Here is a 21,873-nt window from a genome sequence, read left to right on the forward strand (position 1 = left end):
TCCGGTAGTTAAATTATTTAAAAATATACATGTGTCTTACTAATTTTAATTATATTTAATATATTTTTTCCATATTTTTCAATGAAATATGAAAATATCATTTATTTTAATATTTTTTTTTTTTTTACTTTTTTTGAGAAATAAAAATAGTCTTATGCTCTACATAAAAAAAGAAACATAAATAAATAAAACGAGTTTTAAATAATATACAAAGACAATTTGAATTAATCCCTAAATTAATGTTTCATTGTCTATTTTATATTTGTCCTTTTATACTAATTCTTTAAAGATAGAAAAAAAATCTCATACAAATATTAATAAAATATCAATCATTTAAATGAACACAAAATATAACGGGAAAAAACTACTTAGTAAAAAATTACTCGATCGCTAAATAATCTTGAGAAAAAAAAATTGAATACACTACTCCGTAAAGTCTTATATCATCACACCTACACTCCTTGTTAATTTTGGATAGAACATTCTCCTATACTCCTTAATAAATATCTCAAAACCCTAATAAAGTTTCATGATGAAATATTTGATGCTTATTGTAAATTTGAAAGTTTTGATGAATGACTATGTTTTTTTATGAGTATATGAAAATCTGTTGCATCTTTTTTCAAATAAAATATCTCTATTTTATGGAATGTTTCATAATTGTAAAAATATCCTAAAGATTCTTTTTAAAATCAAATACCAATTTTAAAATATTCCAAAAACTTCTTAGAATCAAATATTAAACATAATTTTAAAACTGATCAAATTTAATTTTTAAAATTAAAAATATAATAAAAATTAAATTAGAAAGTTTCAAATATTCTCTAATTTCTTATATTAACTATTTCAAAAACTTTACCCACCATAAACATATACCTAAAATATTTTACTTCTAATAAAACAATTAATAAAAAAATATTATTTCTTAATTGGCCTTTATTTAAAATCTCAAAATTTTCCTCAATCATTCCAAATGATTCACACTCATGGGCTGCTCCATTTCTTAAGCAAGTATTGTGGATATCATTTTATTTTTGGAAAAAGTTTGAATGAAATTTCAAGAGGGTGTATTTCCCTTTTTGGATATTTATTAAATGCATTTTCTTTCTTTTAAATTATTATTCTTACAAATTTCTGACGTGTAAAATAAATAAAAATTAATATAATAAATAAATGAAATAAAATTTTGTAAAAGAGGAAATAGATGATCTGTCAACGCGGACTTCAAAGTGACTGGAAACTTCTCGCGAGAGATTCAACGCCACCATGCTGCGTTCTACAGGCGAATCCCGAAAATAAAATAAAAACAAAAGAAAACAGTAACTGCAATATACAAAACAAAAACATATTTGAAAACGAAAAGCAAAAAGAAAAAAAGAAAAAAAAAAAACCTTGGATTTCATTTCTACAGCACTTTCTAAAGGAAAAGAAGATCATCATCATGCAAAGCTCGAAGTGTTGGCTCTAGTTCGTTCCACGCCGAAAATGGCGGCCTCTTATGTCTCCGCGTTTTGCTAGGGTTTTTCCACTCAGTTTTTCTCACGCGGTAACTGCTGCTTTCTTCGTTTCTTTCTTTCTTTTTGTTTTGTCATTTTTGCTGACTTCGATTTTACTTCTGCTGTACTGGGATTGCTGACTTTAGGGTCTTGGACGATTTTTTCAAATTTTCTGATGTCTTTTGGGTTTAATTTTGTGGGTTTTTGGTGTTGGAGATGTGTGTGTGGGTGGAATTTCGTTGAATGTGTGGATTGTTATGGATTTCGATGCGTTTTGTGTTTTGTTTGGTTGGCGAGAAAATGTGGGAAAAGGGAGGAAATTTGAGTGCTGAATTTAGGGGTTTTAATTATTGGGGACTCAATTGTGGGTGATACAATTACTTGGGTTGTTTGAGGTGATTTTTTCTTGATTTTTGCTCTTCGGAGAAAAGGAAAAAAAAGAAGAAAAGAAATGTGAATAATTTGACTTGATCAAGCCTTAATTTCAAGTAATTGGAGTGGATTATGAATAGCCTTTTACCTCTGTCTGGAGCTGTATAATCTATTGACTCCTTGTCAATCTTGTCTTTTTCACAGCACCTACCACATCCTTTTACTCCCACCTTGAAATGGGGTTGAGGAGGTGTAACTTCATTTTTCCTTTATTTTCTGGTCAACCAAACGGAAATGCCAAGTTTTTTAGGTTATAAATCATTGTCTTATTGTTTGGCATGAGTTGATGGGATGATTGATTATGTTAATTTGGGTTGTACTATGTTGATTTCTATTTTTTGTAAAATATATATTTTTTTCTCTTTTAAGACAGATCGGATGAAATTGGGTTGTTTCAGAATTAAGAGTGCATGGAGATCTACGTGATACCGTAAATTGATGATGCGCTCCTTGTAATTGGAGAAAGAAAGCAGTTTGAAAGTGCAGATTTTGAGGCATTAGTTGAAGGAAAAGCAAAATGAAGTCAATAGGATGTTGGTTCAATAAGCTTAAATCAAGAGATAAGGCCAAGTCTTCAAAGAAAGAAGCTACTAATAATGGAAAAGAAGGGTCAAAAGCAGTGACAAGTGAGGAAGCGCCCTCAAATGTGACCAAGCAGAAGGTTGCAGCTGCAAAGCAGTATATAGAAAACCATTATAAGGAGCAGATGAAGAATCTTCAGGAGAGGAAGGAGCGGTATGGCTTCCATTCTTCATCTATAAATGTACTTGGTAGAATTTGTTGCTTTTTTCCCCACATTTATTTTGGTCAGAAGATGTGATACAGTATCTTTGATTTTTATTTTTTTAAAATTTCTTTCTGTTCCATTATTTGCAAATGCGCACTATTTCCTTTACTGCCACTACATAGTTGTACAATACACCTGTAAGCCAAATTTGTAATTTTCCTCATGATAATATGTTGTCCTATATTTTGTTGTCCTGATTCTCCTGAATGCTCCATAAATACGTACTGACCATAGAAATCTATTTATTATAATTTCATCCTGTAGACCATTTCTCAAACTTAAATTTTGGCAGCTAGCAATGAGACAATATTTGATAACAATGACACATGTTGGTTTGTCTTGGGAGATTGCATATCGTGTATACATATTTGTCCCTCAATTTTGAATAAATTATCTATGAGTTCCTTTGAATCAAACATTTTCATAGTTTAGGCTCCTGAACTGAAGGAACTTGTGAGATTATTGTGCTAATGTACTAGGATAGTATGTGACAAATGGTAATGCCTAATATGCTTTGTGGGTAACCTCCTATTTTACTGAAATGGATGATGCATGGTGATTAGGCTAGAATTAGGGTATGCCTAAGAGATGCCAGTTGTGATTTTTTTTTTCTTAGAACAATTGAATACATGTCCTTTTTGACTGGTCAGAAATATGGCACTTTCAATAAAAAAATTGTTAACGTCCAATATCTGATCAAACTGGATAAGTGTTGAGAGAAGGGTGTATTCCATCTCTGGCTTATCAAGTGGTGGTCTCCTCACACTTGAATGTACTTATTCGACATACCATTAGTCTGTCTACATAATACTGCAAATGGAAAACAGTGGCATTCTCTTATTTCTGGATTTTTATGGGTAATCCTTTCGAAATTGACCAGAATTCTCTGAATTCCTAGCTCATCCCTTTCACTTTTCTACCACAATTGTCCTTGGTTTTGGTGTTGTTAAGTAAGATTTAATTTTTGAGGGATGCTGAGAATGCTACTATGAGAATATTTAATTTCTATTCATTGTGTTTTAAAAAATAAATTTATATTTCTGTTCTGGGAGATGCTGGGAGATGCTGGGACATTGGTGCTATATTATCATTTTAAATTCACAAAGAGAAAGAACTTGGATTATCTTATAATATTAGGTATGCATTTGCTAATCGGAAATTGGGAATGGAGGATGGAATTGGAGATCCAATCTTGCAATCATACTGGGAGCTACAACCCCTGGTGTAGATTTGAAATTTCACCTTTGATCCAAAACTAGGCTCTAGTAATAAAATGAACATTTAGGAAAAGGTCACAATTTATGGTTAAAAAATGAGGGGGAAACAAGATTGAAAAGAGGCACTATCACCATTGTTACTGTCCTGTCATCACTACCACCTTCAGTGACCTGTTGCCACCATCTTCACTGTTGATGCCTCTGCGAACTTATCATCATCATAGGACTAGCAGCATCATGTCCAACAAATAGGCCAATCCTACTGTTTCTCTTCATGAGCACCTCTTCAGGACCACCATCAATCTGTCACCAGTTATCTGATTTCTACATCACACACATTACCATCTTCAGCACCCACTCAAAACCACCGCCATGATCACCACTTTAAGCCACTATTACCAACTTCCCACCATATCCAATACTAAGTCATTATAACTAGTACATTGCCAAATTAATTTTAATACCTTCACTGCTTCCATCATCATGCTGCCTGGTCCACCTCCTTTGTGGGGAAAAAACTGCTGCAACCATGTTAACTCTTGGTCTCCATAAGTTCAAGTTTTATCGGGAATTATAATTTATTTATTTATTTATTTTCTTTATGGTGAGTGAGAATATATGTTAGAAGGGGGCTGTCCTTCAAATATAAATCTAGTAATGCATCATTAAATCATCTGAAATTCCATTATTGATATGTTAGCATGTTTGCCAACATTTCCTGTATTTCTTTCTTCATAGACACTTGCATACTAGCATGTCTATGAACAATGTGTTGAAATATGAAATTTCAGCTACTTTTGGAAATTTTTAGTGTTCTCTCCAATATATCATAAGGCCTATTTTCAACATTGAACCTTTTAATCAAAACTTGAGAGAGAAAGTGACATTACTGAGAACATTTGATGTTGCCTTCTGCCCTTGTTTCATGATCCTTCTATCCATCCATACAGCTGATTCACCATTTGGATAAGGCTTGCTTCTTCTGGGTCTATTCAGATCATAAATACCATGTGAAAAAGTTCAGCGTATGCATTATTGAATGGATGGAGCTAGCAGTACTTGACTTGTCCTTCCAACCTGAGCTCAATTTTAAATGACCAAGATATTTATTGTTTTATTTTTCAACATCAAATTACAAATTTGCTCTATTAACTTTAGTTCAGGCTGGTCACTTTTACATTGTTGATATGTTCTCTCCAACCTGAGCAAATTATCATCCAATGGACTCGGCTTGCACATCAGCTAACTCAAACACATCAATTTCCTGGTTTGATAGGTGGATATGCAAATCAGTATGTCATATCATTGTGTTAGCTGCAAGCATGTGTGTGTAAATCATTATTTTTGTGATTTTTTGAGCATAGTGTATTAAATTTCATTATGCGGTTTTTAAGAGTGAAATGGAGGATTTTGAGGATTAAAAGGGCTTTTAGTTGTTAGGGAATGATTTATCTAATAAATATTTATTTGGTTGGTTTCATTTATTGGTGGGGGTTGACACTATTGCTTAATTAGATTTCATAGATAGTTTGGGTAGAACTTAGGGTTGTGTTTTGTTTTTCTTCTTGTAGCTGTTTAGTCCTTTGTACTCCCTCAATATGCCCAGTGTACTCGAGTTGCACATGTTTCTTGCTCCTAACTTATAAGTACAAATCATTGAACTTAAAAATGCAGAACTGAAATATTTTCCAATTTTTTTCTTTCAGATATCATGCTTTCTTCTCTCCATATTGATATCAATCTTGATTTATCAATTGATTGTATTTTACTTCCTAGATTTCTATTTTTACTTATATTCCTCTGTATTTGACCCTCAAGGATAAAGCAGGGATCAGACATTTTGAGAAATATGGCAAGGAAGCATTATCAATTGGTTAATGTTCAGAGCACCTTTTTTTTCCACAAAAGACACAGCAACCTTGAACTTTACTCCAATAGAAGAACAATGAAAAATAAGTAAAGTAAAGAGGAGTAAAAACAACATACTAGATTGACAGTTCTTCCCTGATGATATGGTAAAAACAAGGTCCATTTATTTGGAGAGAATGAAAGTAAAAATATCATCTCAAAGCAAATACCTTTGGTTACATGAATTTTAGGGGAAAACCTCTGGCTGATGTGTGCTATTTCCAGGAACAACACCATGATCCCATGGCCACTCCAAAGTTTTAATCTTCTCTTTTAAAACATGTTAATATCTAAGTGAGGTTTGGCCTTGTTGTCACTATCAGCTACAGATATGATGCAACTTTCATTGGATGTTTGGAAAACTTTCAGCCCTTACAAAGGCCTTTACATAGGAGAGAAAATTTTAGCCATGGAGCCCACAATGTTTTTTGTCCTGTTTGCTCATCCAGTCCATACACGCCTTAGCATAGTTGGTGCAGAATTGATAAAGATACTCATGCCCCACCTCAAAGCTTCGGATCTACATTTATCTGTAAACAGCATGCTTTGGGTATTTTAAGTTTCTAAATTTCATTACTAGTTAGATTGAGTCAATTTTGGTCTTGTTTGTTGTTATGTTTGTGAACATATGACATACATTCATAAATTTTAGGCACTGGTGTGCGAATGCCAGCATTAGCCTATTGGGACGAGTAGGCCCACTACTTCACCTTCATTTAGGCATCGGCCAGGTTAGTGCAGTGAACTTGTCTGGCTCCTTTGCTAAACCCCCTACCCACCAGAATATTACAACAAATAAATTGTGCATGAAAGTTTCCCTTCATATGGCTCGAATCACTCTCAGATGCCATGAGGCACATCCTTCTCCTGTTTGTTGGGTTGTTTCATGTGTGTGCAAATGAGAACCAGCCTAGGAAGCAGGGAACCATGAAGAATATGGACAGACGGTTAAATCTGCAAGCAAAAGAAATGGAGTTCTCGTTGAAGCTTTCTTCCTTTATTAGTGAAGGGGGCATGGGAGATTTGCAGAGTCCATGCCTTCCATACCACACCACCAGACTGGCTTTTGTGTTAGTTGTAGTCTGTCTTCACTCCTCTCACTTTGGAAAGATTAGCAGCATTTTCTTATGATGACTTGGTGGAGGGTATACGATGCATCAGGGTAAAAGATTGAGTGGTATCCATGGGGTTGGTTATAGTAAGGCCCAGCTGGAAAGTGGTCTTTCCTCTATCTTTAGCTTGATATTCCCCATTTTTAGTGTTTCAATCATGTTTCAAATGGCTCCCTTAAGTATGTGCAAGGAGTTGCCCCATTGAATAATTAGAAGTGGGATAGTATTCTCTGAATAAGTTGCAAATCTGAGCTTTAGTAAGTATAGGTTTTTTCAGGTTTTGGTTTTTGTTGAAGAAAGCTCAATTGCAATCTTAATTTTTATGTTCAATTTGGTTTTCTATTTTCTTGTAAATTTCTTTTTTTTGTTTTCCCAAATATGCAGGAGTCATGTTTTAGAAAACATTCACGTCTATCAGAAAAAAAAAAAAAGTTTTAGAAAACATTCAAGATGTTTTAGGAGTATTTCTGTATTGAGGTAAGAGCCTAAGCCATCAGGGATTAAAAAATTAAGAGTAGATGAAGGTATGAATATGCTTATTTTTACTAGTGTGACTAATAAAGTAGAGTTTTGTTTCCTCTTGGGAAAATAGTCCTTTTCAACTGTGGTAACCAGTTGTAAGAGGTAGGTTCTACCTTCCTGTTTCTCAATTACCTTCGCTTCTTATCCCTCTTTTCTACTATTCATATTCTTTTCTACAGGACTTACATTTAGAATCTCGGGTTGTTTTCTTGAATCATTCATCATCTGTATTCAAAAAATGTCCCTCATCTACTACAGGCTGATTCTTTTGAAATGTAAATTACACAATCTCATTTCTAAGCTTTACCAATATATGATAGATTAGGAATGGGTGTCATAAAGAAATTAATTTAGTGAATAGGAAACAAAGACAAAAATTATCATGTTCTCTTCAATCTGAATAAACCTGTAGTTGGGGGTGTGCCAATATGAGAATGCCCCTAAGATTATTTTGTTTTAAATCATTTGAGGGTAGCCCAAAACCTACTTTACATTGTCAGATAATAGGTTTTGCATTAATGCAGAGGGTGTAAAGGATTCAGCAAAAGTTTGAGTCAAAATATGCTACCCATATTTTATTATAGATCTTAAAACAGCAGTGCAAGTTATTTTTCATTTTTTGCATGTATTGCATATGCCAGCACGCTAGCATATATTATAGGGTGGGCCAAACTTGAGTGTTCGCTCTAGCCTCCAGGTTGTAGTGAGGCTTGGATCTGCATCTTTAGGGTTCTAATATCATTTTGGGCTGTCATTCTTTTTAATGCTTCCAGACAATTTTGGACTTTGTAATGTCTACTAAAATTTCACGTTTTTCCATTTTCCTAAACATACTATAATTTTCTTGATATTTACTTCAGAATCGGTACTTTAATTGACATTTCTTAATTTTGAAGCTTGTTGTTTCCTTTGTTTTTGATACATAAAACCTTGCTATATATGACTTATGCTAAATTATCATCTAGGCACATGTCAATGAACCTGGGATCTTTCTGCAGTTATATTAATATAATAGTCAGGCCTGTCGGCAGTATCAGACCATGAATTCTTTTATTTGTAATATGTGTGCATCTAAGTTCCCTTTTTATTGGGCAGTCAATGTGTTGGTGGTGATTATAATACTTTTTGTTTTTTTGTTTGTGTTATGCTCCAAGAACATCAATACAAAAGCTTGATATGGGAATACTGAAAAAACAGAAAATCGAAACTTTCCAACTAAGCCTGAGATTACATCTCTCTTTCTCATCTCTCTCTCTCTCTCTCTCTCTCTCTCTCTCTCTCTCTAAGACAGATACACCCACATAAATGCAATACCCATGTGCAAGTACACAATCTCATACATAATTTTGATTTGGTGCTTTGTATGATATTTGCAATGGGTCAATGATGTTTTAAACTATTAATTGCTACTTTGATGCCATGTGGCACAGGTTGAATATGGTTGGTTAAGATTGTTTTAGTCCTTTTGAACTCTAGGCCAAAATGCCTCAGTTCTCTAGCTAAATCTTGTCGTATATATTTCAAATATTAACAATCTTTTGGGTTTCAACACTTTATTCTTGTTTAGAATTTTCTTTTGTTTCTTTATTCAATTTCTTTTTAGAAATAGATTTGATTATAAAATCTCTATATATACTTTCCTTATAAACAGAAATTTCTTAGGAATGCGTGCTTAGTGACCAATGTATCTAAAGCTATTGCAACTAATGCTATGTAAAACTTTTGACGTATCATATTTCATCCAAAGATGAAAGTTTGACAGTTTCTGCAAAATATAGCAGAAATGTCAGTTTATCAGCAGTAACCCACTGCTGCAGCATCCTGACAAATTGTTTTGTCGTGACATCATGGAAATATTGCTGACATATTAATGATACTTCGATGGGTGGAAATATTGGTAGTATCTCCCCCATTATGTTATTTTCTCAGGAGATATCCTTCGTAGATATAAAGATTGAATTATGCTGATATATCAGCAATAAATCACCGAAAAAGAGTGTCAAAGTGAGAGCGAGATAAGAGAGCGTGGAAAAGAGGGAGGGTGTTGAAGAGTGAAAGAGATCAGAGAGAGTGTGGAATGGAGAGAGATCAGAGGGGGGTGTTTATGGAAGAGATCAAAGAAAGTATGGAAGAGAGATCAGAGAACATGTTTAAGAAAGAGAAAAGAGTGTTGAACAACGTACCTGCTATACCAAAGAGAAGGCTTCTTTGACAGAGAAAAGAAAAAGTGAAATGGGCAATGGGCACTTTGCCGTAGAGAGAGAGAGAGAGAGAGAGAGAGAGAGAGAGTTGTGTCAAACAGCATACCTGTCATACCGAAGAGAAAGATCAGAGAGAGTTCAGCTGTCTCAAGACTTCAGTGTTTGGGTTCTTTGACAAAGAAGAAGAAAAAGTGAGACAAACTCTTTACTAGTCTAGATGTCACTGAATTATTGATGATGTTTTGGTGGGTGGAAATCTTGGGGATATCTCCCTGTAATGTGATTTTCTCAGTGGAGAGAAGAGTAAGGAGGGAGGGAGGAGTGTTGAGAGAGAGAACCATTTTGTCTGGACAACACTGAAACATGGTTGATACATTGATGACTTATCACCATGTGTAAATATTGGGGATATCTCCTCATATATTGACTTTATCAGGAGATATCCTTGGAAGATTGGAGGTATATTGCTGAAATATCAGTGATATATCACCGAAAAAGTGTCAAAGTGAGAATGAGATCAGGAAATATTGAAAAAAGGGGTGTTGAAGAGTGAGATATATCAAAAAGATTATTAAAGAGTAAGACCAGAGAGGATGATGAAGGGAGAGAGATCAGAGGGAGTATTAAAGAGAGAGATCAAAGAAAGTGTTGAAGAGAGATCAGAAAGAGTGTTAAACAGACTACTTGTCATTACTAAGGAAAAGAGATTAAATAGTTATGCCAAAGAGAGAGACCAAAGAGAATTCCATCCTTTAGGCCTTCAATGTTAAGGCTTTTTGGAAAAGAAGAGGGCGAACCAGGTTCCATCGTCTTCAATCCTTTGAATGTTAGGGTTCTTTGACGCCCCAGGGGGGTGGTTGTTGGGGGTGAGGAGAGTGTCTCCAAACTTTCAATATTAGAGTTCTTTTATATAGAAGAGAGAGAATTCTGTGGTTTTCTAAATAGCTTTACTGAGTCAAAAAACGCCATAGCTATTGTACGATGGTCCATCTGAGGGCCAAAGAAAAAAAGAGGGAAAGATTTTTCTGTAGGCATTGAAAGGCATGTGATGCACGCTTTAGGGTTTCACCTAGAGAGCGTGCAAACTCCAAAAATTGTCTGCTACTTTTGTTTTGGATAGCCGAAGCAAAATATCTATTGTTTTCAAGCCTTCAAATGTCAAGGTTCTTTGACAAAGAGGGGAAGAGACTTCAAGCTTTTGATGTTAGGGTTCTTTGACCCACAAAAAAGTTCTTCAACAAAGAAGAGAGAGAGAATTCTCTTGGTTTTTTAAATAGCTTTCTATGTCAATTTTTTTTTTTTTTGATAGGTAAATAAGAGTTTGTATTAGTAATGCCTAGAAGCGGCGAAAAAAGTACACACGAAATATAGAAACAATACCCAAGAGCTAGGCAAAAAGAAAGACAAAAACCTTTCACCTAACTAGACAAAAGCCACTCTATAAAATCAATCATGGACAAAGAATGATCCTCTAAATACACCCCACACCAATTCACAAAAGTGTACAAAAAAGAAAGTTTTAAAGCTTGGTCGGATTGTTCTGTGTCATTAAACACTCTCATTTCTTTCCTTCCATAAGGTCCACATTAAACAAAGGGGGGCAGCCCTCCAAGCCTTTTCCTTTCTCTTACTCACAAAAGCACCATGCCAACCAATCAAATTCCTTTTGATTGAGGAGTGCAGGACCCACTGCACATCAAATAAGGAGAATATAACCATTTAAATTCCTTTCTCTGTGTCAAATATAACCACTGCTATTGTAGGATGGCCCATCTAGGGGCTAAAGAAAAAGAGAGGCAAAAGATTGTTTTGAAGGCATGAAAAAGCATGTGATATATGTTCCTTAGGCTTTGCCTAGAGGCATGCAAACTTTCAAAATTATTTGTGCTATGTTTGTTTTAGATGGCCGAAGCAAAGTATATTAATTCATTATGTACAAAAAGAAGCAAATTTTACTACTTATTCTTTTATTACATTTTGAAACTCTTGCAGCAAGAGCTACCAATTTTAGTCATTTAGAACCATCATATAAAGAGCTGCAGCTTCTAACTCTGTATGGTGCAATGCAGAACCTATCAAATAACCTGGTGTGTGAGTATGGATATGAAGTTCTAGGTTGTATGTGATATATATTTGACTTATGGTTTTTTGGAAGAGTATGGCTAAGATGGGAGAGAAAGGGCTGGTTCTGTAAGGTTTTTTTTGTAGCTAATTGTTGTCTGCAAGGTCACGTTTAATTTTGATTCAAAGAGAAGAAAGATAAATGAAATACCTGCGATATTTGAAGGCTGCTCTACATTGTTTAATCGAGGAACTTTTTGGACAAAGAAAGGGTTGGGATTTGACGATTTTGGGTTTTTTGATGTCAGAAATTCAAACAATAGCTATCACAATTGGATTTACTATGCGAGACTTGGACTAGTTTCAATGAGGCTGGATTTTATAGCCTATCAAAATAAACAATGAAGACCGAAAAGCTGGTTCTGTTCCAGGTCGTTGTATTACTAATCAGTGTCTGGATGGCTGTTTATGGTTCTATTTACTTGTAGGGTTATAGGATTATTGGAAGATTAAAGCTTAGAAAATGAATCTGTAGAAGCAAAGGAGAAAATATCACCTGAAGTAACAATAGAATATTGATGCAGGATTTTAAATTTATAGCACTATATGACTCTCTTGTGTTATAGAATAAGATGAAGAAACTAAAAAATTACACCAAGGTTACTAGGCAATCACACTTCGGGTTTCCTAGCAATCACACTTAGGAAGAAGGTAATCACACCCTTGAAGGAAGCATAATAGATGCTGAAACTTCAATAAAATTCTGCTTCCTTACCTTGAAAGACTACAGAGATGTATATAGACTCTTATGACCTTTTCCTAAGGCTTGGACATTGGAACTAGCCTTTCTCCTTCTAAGTCATCAAAGGATGTTTTCAATGTTGTTCCCCATCAAAGATGTTGACTTAACTTACCAAATAAGCATTAGATTTAAAACAAAATGACCATAAGTAGAAATGGAACAACCTTAAAAAATCTCTTATTCAACAAGACTAATGTAGCTTAGTTTATCTTCATAATATAGTTATATGTTAAGCAAGTGTATTTGTGTAAGAGTATGTGCAAACTGAACTAACATGCCTCTAATCTCTATGGTGGGCAACGAGGAAGCTATAATTGGGTCACAGATTCCATAAAATTTTGGGAAAGGAACACTCACTGAACAAATAACTCTTTTATCTTTGAATATTCATCTATCCTTCTTATAAATGACCAATAAACAGAAAATTGATAATCTCCATATGTTGCATCTTTGCATCCTATGGTGATGAAGTTACAGACACTATTTCAGAAGCAGTTTCATGCCTGTTTGGGGGAGTTACACCCCTAAATGAAGTATGGAAAAGCATAATTAATGGAACAATGTTGGGTCCCTTCAGCATAGTTTTGTGAAGTTTTTCTTTGTACTTTTATCAAAGTCTAGTGGCATTTCTTGTGCTAATTAAGGTTCTAAAGAAATTTATTTTGTGTGGTCATTGTTCTTTAAGTAACGTGTTAATAGTTTCTCGAAGGTCATACATATTGCTTATGTTATTGTTCTTTGTATGATTATTGTTCTTTAAGTAATCTTTAGCAGTTTCTCGAAGGTTATATATATTGCTTATGGTATGATCAATTCTTACAGCTCAGTGTTAGCATAAGTTATCATACATGAATAGTTTCAAACAGCTTATCTGGAATAATGTATTGTATGATAAAGAACTCATCAAAGATATTCATACCATTGGGTGATTGTTGATTTGTTATGAATTTGTTACTTCTAAATGATGGTCTTTTCTTACATGTGTGTTCATACAGACGTAATATACTAGAGAAGAAATTAGCTGATGCTGAAGTCTCTGAGGAAGAGCAAAATAACCTACTGAAGCATTTGGAGAAGAAGGAAACAGAATATATGCGCCTCCAGAGGCATAAAATGGGTGCGGATGATTTTGAGCCATTGACAATGATAGGAAAAGGTGCATTTGGGGAGGTATGACTTTCTTGCTTTATACTGGATTATATTTTTCCTGCATTTTGGAGCCCTCCAGGTTATTACATGCTTCATCTATCTGAAAATCTTTACTGAAATTTACATATTTAGATTTTGTTACTAAAATTATTACTAGAATTATTACTAAAATTATTTTGTCAGAGAATTTTAAACTTGTTTTACTAAAACTTTTTGTCGTTTTAGTTTATTTGCAATGTGTGTGTAACCATGTGTATGAAATTTGTTTTTTTCTTTGAATTTTTTCTAAAAGATATTATTGGAATTACTTATTTGACATGCCACATACTTGTGTTTGAATATTGTTTACCTTTCAGAGTGGAATGGATTCAATAACAATGATCATGCCATGCTTTCTAAATATAAAAACTCATCAGTATCAATTGTCAGTTGAATATTTCTTTATGGTACTATTGTCAAAGATTGCCCAACCTCCCCATCCCCTATGTCTTGCATTCAGATTCCTGTTTCCTTTAGCCTCAGTTTGATTGCCCAAAAAACCATGGAAAAGAAAAAGAAAGAATTTTTAAGATCTCTCATTTTCTTGTTTTAGTTCTGAAGGGACTGTTTGGGAAATTGTTACTGCCTAGCTGTGTACAATGTGAAAGGTTTTAAAATTTCTATAGCTTGCTTCTGCATTTCAATGAGTACAGTGGTTCAAGATTTTGTTAAATACAAACTTAAAACCAAAAAAGTACTTTAAGTTTTCCTTTTAGAACTGAAAAGTGGATTTGTTTAGACTATGCTGGTTTTTTCCAAGAAAGTGCAAACAGCTCAAATGGGATGAAAAAACTCAGCATATATAACTCTGGCAATCATCATGTTAGTGGGCAATTATCTTTTTAGTGCTTATTGTGTTCATCTTGCTGTTTCTTTTAGCTCTGTTCAAGTTGCCTTAAAGCCTTCAGGGGAAAAAAAAAATTGAAGTCCCTCATTTTCTATTTTTTTTGGTTCTGATTACTAAAAGGGCTTTTTGAAACACTCAAACAGTGGGCAGCTGCATAAAACCTGGACCATTTAAAAATTTCCATAATTTGCTTTGCCTTTCAATGAGTATGGTAGCTCAAGCTTTTGCTTACAATCTGCACATTAGAAAGATATGTTGGTTTGCTTGCAAATAAAAATAAGTGGATCCATGCTTATGCTTCTACTGCCCCTTTTTGTCTTGAAAAAAGCCCCTTAGAGGTGAGATACCCAGCTACTTAGATGATGATACAAGTCCCAGATGAGTAGATTCTTTTTTTTTTTTTTTTCTTTTTCTTTTTCTTTGAGAACCAAAAACTAAGAAACATGGGTTGAAAATTCATTTCTTTTCCCCAAGTTTCTCAAATACAAAACAGTGCATTAATTTTTGGCTTTTCAACCTTCTGAATAATATTTGCAGTTAGCAATCTCTCTCTCTCTCTCTCTCTCTCTCACATCATGGCAAAAGGCATTATATAGCACTCTTTCCATGTTTATATATTTTTTCTAAGTGCATATATGTTACCTGGCATAAAGATCTTTGAAAAAGAATGCCTAGATCTACATTGCTTCTTTTTAGGACTACCCAAAGTGCTATACATCTACAATTTTGTATACATGTGTTTTTAACATACAAGCAATTATTTCCTTAAAAATATATAGGCAGGATTATGGCAAATTTGTTCATCAATGCTCTATATGTATATGCATGTGTGTATTGGTTGAGCTATATCTGTATCTATATTGCCACATTGTCATTCATCCACTCAACATCTGGTTAACTAGCTTATTTCACCAGCCAACTCACCTTTTCATCAGGTCAAAAACTCAGCATCACATCAGACAGTCAAGCCTACTACATTTATTGCCACTGCTAAAGATCCCCTTTTGGGTGCCGTTATGCAAGATGAGATTTGTATACTTTATAGAAAAAACAAATATTTCCTTAAAAAAGATATTACAAAGGATTATGACAAATTTGTTCATCAATTGTCTGTCTGTATATGCATGTGTGTATTGGTTGTGCTATATTTATATCTATATCTATTTATTAGAACTGCATGTGCTGTGCCTTTGTGAATTGACAACAAGAAAATGATTAATTGAGAAATGAATTATGACACTAAACTGGGGTTTCATCTTATACATTCTAAAATGGTTCTGCTAAGGGCTGGTAGCATATCTTTCTGCTGGATACAAATCCAAAATGTTCTGTCCCTTCTGCAGGTGCCAGTAGTCAGTGGTGATTTTGTTTCTTCTTTTTATTTATTTATTTTTTATTTTTTTATTTTAACCGGCTTCCCAAATTTCCATCAATTCAAATGTCTTGAAAAGAGGAATTGGATTGTTCTTGACACAAACTCATGGAAGTATTCTTCTCTCTCTCTCTCTCTTTGATTTTTTTGTGTGTTTGTGTTGCTTGAGTGGGGCTGGATTTTTTAGTTCATCTGTAAAGAGTTTGAAACTTGTAGGTGCAGGATCATTCCCTAGGTTGAAAGGTTTGTTGCTGAGGTAAACCTATTTGAGCATGAATCAGGAAGGATTCACGGGTGGATTGCCAGTGTTAGGTTGCTGGTGGTGATATTAATGATTCTCCTTTCATAGTTAGAACATAGAAATACTGTAGATAAGCAGTTTGTGGAAAATTTTCTGCACTGTCTGTTTTCTTTGATGCTGTTATAACATTTCATTTAACTTGATTGCACCCCTTGTTCTTACTTTTCTGTTCTGTAGGTTAGAGTCTGCAGGGAGAAGAAAACCGGCCATGTATATGCCATGAAGAAGCTTAAGAAATCAGAGATGCTTCGAAGGGGCCAGGTATGACTTCTGTTGGCCTGGCAGACAATTTATTGTGTGTTATATTTATTTTTCTTATTGCCCGATTTGCTTCTTAATATTTAGGTTGAACATGTGAAGGCTGAGAGGAATTTACTTGCAGAGGTTGATAGCAATTGCATTGTCAAACTTTATTGTTCATTCCAAGATGAAGAGTTTCTTTATCTTGTAATGGAATATCTACCTGGTGGAGATATGATGACTTTACTGATGCGAAAGGATACTTTGACTGAAGATGAGGCCAGATTTTATGTTGGTGAAACCGTCCTTGCTATCGAGTCCATCCATAAGCATAATTATATTCATAGGTTTGTGTAAGATTTTATCATGATTGTATGTGGGAACCATATGCATGCTTCTGATCATGACTTAAGAAGCAATAACCCTCTCCATATTTACTTATTACAGAGATATCAAGCCCGACAATTTACTGCTCGATAGATATGGACATATGAAATTGTCAGATTTTGGATTATGTAAACCATTGGATTGCAGTAATCTTCATGAGAAGGACTTTTCTCTAGGAAACAACCTAAGCGGGGCCCTTCAAAGTGATGGGCGCCCTGCAGCACCGAGACGCACACAGCAGGAGCAATTGCAGCATTGGCAGAGGAACAGGAGAATGCTTGTAATTTACTTACCTTCACCTGATTGAATTTTCTGTTGCTTTGCTATAATGGTATTTTATTAGATAAAGCATCTGGTTTCCTATTAGCATGTTTTTTTTTTATCCTTTATTCCCCATCATGAAGGTTTTATTCTTGGGGAATGGATGTCATTTCAATTGTTGTAACACTTGTACTTCACAAGATTTTACTGTCTTGAAATATTTTTGAAAGACCCATCATAGATCTCTGTTGCCTTAAGTATTTTAGAAAGGCCCTAAATTCACTTTGTTTCCTCTGTTATAAGAAATGTTTATGCAGGACCCTGCGCTAACTGCATAAGGGTTTATATCAACTAAACTTTTGATATTGGAATACTGCAGGCCTATTCTACTGTTGGTACCCCTGACTACATTGCTCCAGAAGTGCTGCTTAAGAAAGGATATGGGATGGAGTGTGATTGGTTGGTTCTCTAAAACTGTCATCATCTTCTATGATCTGTTTTCCCCATGGATTAGTTTCCTCATATAACCATCTGTTTGAATTTCTCCAGGTGGTCTCTTGGTGCTATCATGTACGAAATGCTTGTGGGATATCCACCTTTTTATTCAGATGAACCTATGACAACTTGTAGGAAGGTAGTTCTTGGAATGCTGATCTTGAAAGATGTTGTCTGTGTAAATGTTTCTACAATTGCACCAATGAGTTTGTAAAATGCTTATCTCCTTCACATGCTAATGATCTTCCAAAAATTTCTATTAAACCTGTCTTCATTTTCTAAATCTTAGGTTTCTTCTCTTACTAGAAAAACCTGATTGAAAGTGCATTTTTTCTATTTCATGTACACACATAAATAATTTCCTTTGAACTCAATAAATAGAACATACAAAAAATAGCAAATAGAAGATGTTCGTAATCAAAGCTACTTGAATGCTAATGGACTAGATCCTGGCACCCAGACTCACCTTAATGGTTGTTGATAAATGGAAGCTTGTTCAGCTCTTACAGAATGCTGCATTATTATTTTTTCATTTTCCTTATTTTTTTAATTCTTCCCTTTCCTTCCTTTTTTTTCCTTTCCGTGACTCAACATTGTCACTTGTCACTTATGTAGATAGTAAACTGGAGAACTCATCTAAAATTTCCAGAAGAAGCAAAGTTATCTCCAGAAGCAAAGGACCTTATTAGTAAGCTCTTATGTAATGTTGACCAGAGGCTTGGAACTAAAGGGGCAGATGAAATAAAGGTGTTGTGTGGTGTGTTCAATTCTGAATTACTGGATTTGGTTCACAATGGAATTACAAAGTGAGGAATAATGTGGTTGGCTCTGTAAATTCAGGCTCACCCCTGGTTTGAAGGTGTTGACTGGGACAAATTGTATCAAATTGAAGCTGCATTTATTCCTGAGGTCAATGATGAGTTAGATACCCAAAACTTTGAGAAGTTTGAAGAGGTGAGGAGTGCTTCTACTTGTATGAGTGTTGTGGATACTCCTGCTTGGAGATGTTTTTGTTGCTGATTTACCCCCTATTGATTATGAGGCAGGCTGATGACCAAATTCAGACTTCGTCAAAAGCAGGTCCATGGAGGAAGGTTAGTGCATAAAACTTACATAATGGGCGTCATAAACATAGAGAGCTTCTGGAATTGTATATTTATTTATGTTCCTCATGTTAGCACATAATGCTAGCACTATTTCTAGTTGAGTTGGCTTTGTTTCATTGCTAAACTGGTAAGCACCCCCTTTTCAAGTGGCTGACAAGAGACAACCATATTCCGGCACTTTATTTTGTTATGTCAGTATTTCGTTGCATTGGGCCATCAAAAGTATTGTGTGGAGAACATTACTTTTATCAAACCAGTGTCAGTTGGTGTAGTTCATTTTGTCAGGTGTACTTTTATCCCTGCAGGGTTTGATAAATCTTGGATGAGACTGAGTATTAGTAGATATCCCAAGGGTTCATTCCTTGAATCTAACCTTCTTTGTGCAGCTTGAACTTTGTTCTTTTACTTTTGATTTTGTCATTGAAGATTGGTATATTGTTGATGTTTTGCATATGTAGTAGTCAGGGTAGATAGTTGTGGCTTTGTTCTTCTTTGGCCTTGTGTCCCCTTTATACTTCCTGAGTAATAGGTTTATGCCCCTGTTTTTTTCCTATGAATTTCTTTTTATTTTCCTATCAAAATTTTGATTATAATATCATGTTTCTAAGAGCTACATGTTGATTTATTGTTGTTGTATTTTACTTTTACTTTGCTGCAGATGCTTTCATCTAAAGACATCAACTTTGTAGGCTACACGTATAAGAACTTTGAAATTGTAAATGATCAGCCAGTACCTGGGATAGGTATCTATCTTCCCTCATTCTTCCATACATATTATTATATTTTTCTGTTTGATCCTTTTAGCAGAGCTTTTTTCCTCAATTTGTCTCATTATTCCCTAAGACCTCCTTGTTTAAATTGGAGGCAGTGCTTGTCCAACTCTGCCTGGTTATCTATGATATTATAGTATATGAGTGTTCAGTAACTGTATTGAAATATATTATAATTAAGAAATAATATATAGAAGAGATGTTCTAATTACTACTCCTAAGTGAGCATAAAGCAGCACTCTCTTGATAATTGGGGAAAAAATGCCATTTTACACATTTTTTTCTTTTGGTGCAAATTCTCAAGTTTTTACCAAAATTCTTGCTTCTATATGATATTTATTTATGATTTGTTTTACAATTGCTCCTTACAGCTGAATTGAAGAAGAAGAGCACCAAAACCAAAAGGCCCTCCATCAAGTCCCTCTTTGGTGAGCCTTTTTTTTTTTTTTTTCCCTCAATTTTTACTAGAACATGATAACCACTGTTTATTCTGTAAAATGTATGTTACTTTTCATAATTATTGGTGATTGGTGTTACATCATTACAGTAACTGTTGCCTTCGACACGTTTTGAATTCCTGAGGCAGTTTTTGTTGTTTGAGTCAAGTAATAGGATGTTGTTACACTAGCATGCAATAGAATTTCTAGCTGTAAGGTATGTGTTTAAGAAGATTGTCCTTTTCCCACTAGGTATCATGCATTCCTTGGTTGTTGGTTAGCTGCATGTTGGTTCAAATCAGCATAAACCAGTTTCTTCTGCAGATTTTTTCTATATTGATGAAAAATTCACAATTGATAGTCATTTTTCCAAGTTTCCAACTGCTAATTATTTTGGAGCTGTCTTATTGTTTAAATTTGGATAAGATAATTCTAGTTGAATAAATTCGTTTGGTTTCAGCTTTGAAAGCAATGCTTGTTGAAATTTGATTCTTCGGTGCAGATTTTTTCTTCTTGCAGTCTTACCAATTTCATTAAGGTTTTACGTTTTAGGTTTTAAGTTTTGTCCTGCAAGGACACCCACTCCAAGCATGCCTTGAGCCTTTGAAGTGGCTCTTTCTAGCCATGGCTGGTGTGTTTGGAGTGACTATTGTCACGTTCCCGTGATACATCAATCCTTTTTTTTTTTTTTTTTTCTTGGTTGACAATGTGCAGTTTCATCTGTGTGCTCAACGAGAGTGTCAAATGAATGAGTAAAATAATAAAGAGAAGTTATCCAGAGGTTAGGCCTTATTCGCTTGTTCCTCATCACATATGCTCTCATGTTGCAGATGATGAATCTGGTGCAGCTGCCAATGAACCTGTCCAGGGGAGCTTTCTCAACCTCTTACCCCCCAAACTAGAAGTGTCCCAAAAACATGGTGATCCCCATAGACCCCATTAATCTTATCATTCAAATCAAATGGCATCAGAGATCCAACCAAACAAGATGAAACTTGTCCCTGATGAATAACTTTTGTTTGCCGGCTTCCTGCATTTAGTTTTTATGTTGACACCGGAAGTTTTAGGGCCTAAAAGAATGCGTGGGTTTTTGGAGGATAGCAGGTGGCTTTGTATCAGATTGGGTGTTGGTCTTTGTAAAGTATTTTGTGAAAAAATATATAGTGTAATTCGTTCAATTTTCACTTGTAATTTTTTTTCTTACAAAACCCGTAGTCATGGGTTCCCATGTAATTAACTCCTTGAGGTTTGGTTAATTGATAGGTATACCAGTTCGTTCTTCTTAGGAAATAATTGAAACCTTAAACCTCTTATTTCTTTATTTTTGATCCATGAGGCTTAGAGGCTTACTGGAGTGACGGGTGAAAGCCTCAGCCATGTTTGGAGATATTAAACGTATGTTTGTTAACTGTTTTTTAAAACAATTTTAAAAAATAGTTTTCAAAAACCATCCTCTGATTATTATAAAATAAAAGTATGTTTGATAATTTAAAATATTTTTAATTTAATTTTAATATTTTAAAAATAATTTTTATATATAATATTTTGTTTTAATCAGTTTGTATTATTAATTCTTAAAATAACTTTTAGAAAACAAGTGAAAATAATAAAAAATATTTTTAAAAAATATCCTACCTTTTGTTTTTAAAAATAAAAATAAAAAATAAAAAAGCAAGTTGTCAAATAGTATTTTTTTTTTTTGTTTTTGAGAATAGAAAATCATTTTTAAAAACAGTTTCCATCATTTGTCTTACATTTCTTATTTTTTATTTTTAAAAATAATTAATACTAAGTGCTATTAATTAATTCCACATTAAATCAATACGGTACCAATTTATATTTAATTATATTCGTTAATAATGAGTTGATGGTCAAATACATAAATTTAATATAAGAAAATATATAATCAAAGTTCACTAAATATACTAAAG

General features: G+C 34.1%; 1 protein-coding gene across 3 annotated transcripts; it reads left to right on the forward strand.

Moving 5' to 3' along the window:
- The first annotated feature begins 1,224 nt into the window (after positions 1 to 1,224).
- LOC100252887 (uncharacterized) lies at positions 1,225 to 21,235 on the forward strand. Of its 3 annotated transcripts, none has more exons than XM_010651802.3 (14): positions 1,225 to 1,546; positions 2,302 to 2,663; positions 13,534 to 13,708; positions 16,424 to 16,507; positions 16,592 to 16,833; positions 16,934 to 17,153; positions 17,514 to 17,593; positions 17,684 to 17,768; positions 18,245 to 18,376; positions 18,470 to 18,583; positions 18,676 to 18,723; positions 19,394 to 19,478; positions 19,877 to 19,933; positions 20,773 to 21,235. In XM_010651802.3, the coding sequence occupies exons 2-14, from the start codon at positions 2,446 to 2,448 to the stop codon at positions 20,883 to 20,885; spliced, it is 1,653 nt and encodes a 550-aa protein (XP_010650104.1). In that variant the 5' UTR covers positions 1,225 to 1,546; positions 2,302 to 2,445; the 3' UTR covers positions 20,886 to 21,235. The 3 variants fall into 3 exon arrangements, with proteins under 3 accessions (XP_010650104.1, XP_019075525.1, XP_019075526.1); XM_019219980.2 differs by having other exon boundaries at positions 1,244 to 1,546; positions 2,298 to 2,663; XM_019219981.2 differs by having other exon boundaries at positions 1,266 to 1,546; positions 2,327 to 2,663.
- The last annotated feature ends 638 nt before the right edge of the window (positions 21,236 to 21,873 follow it).

This window comes from Vitis vinifera, chromosome 5, assembly GCF_030704535.1.
Source record: "Vitis vinifera cultivar Pinot Noir 40024 chromosome 5, ASM3070453v1".
Taxonomy (NCBI): Eukaryota; Viridiplantae; Streptophyta; class Magnoliopsida; order Vitales; family Vitaceae; genus Vitis; species Vitis vinifera.

What these genes read in the sequence shown, in the direction of transcription:
- LOC100252887 (XM_010651802.3), top strand. Translation starts at nt 2,446, where the DNA reads ATGAAGTCAATAGGATGTTGGTTCAATAAGCTTAAATCAAGAGATAAG. An exon ending in AGATGCTTCGAAGGGGCCAG is followed by an intron (nt 16,508 to 16,591) that starts GTATGACTTCTG and finishes CTTAATATTTAG; the next exon opens with GTTGAACATGTGAAGGCTGA. An exon ending in AAGCATAATTATATTCATAG is followed by an intron (nt 16,834 to 16,933) that starts GTTTGTGTAAGA and finishes TACTTATTACAG; the next exon opens with AGATATCAAGCCCGACAATT.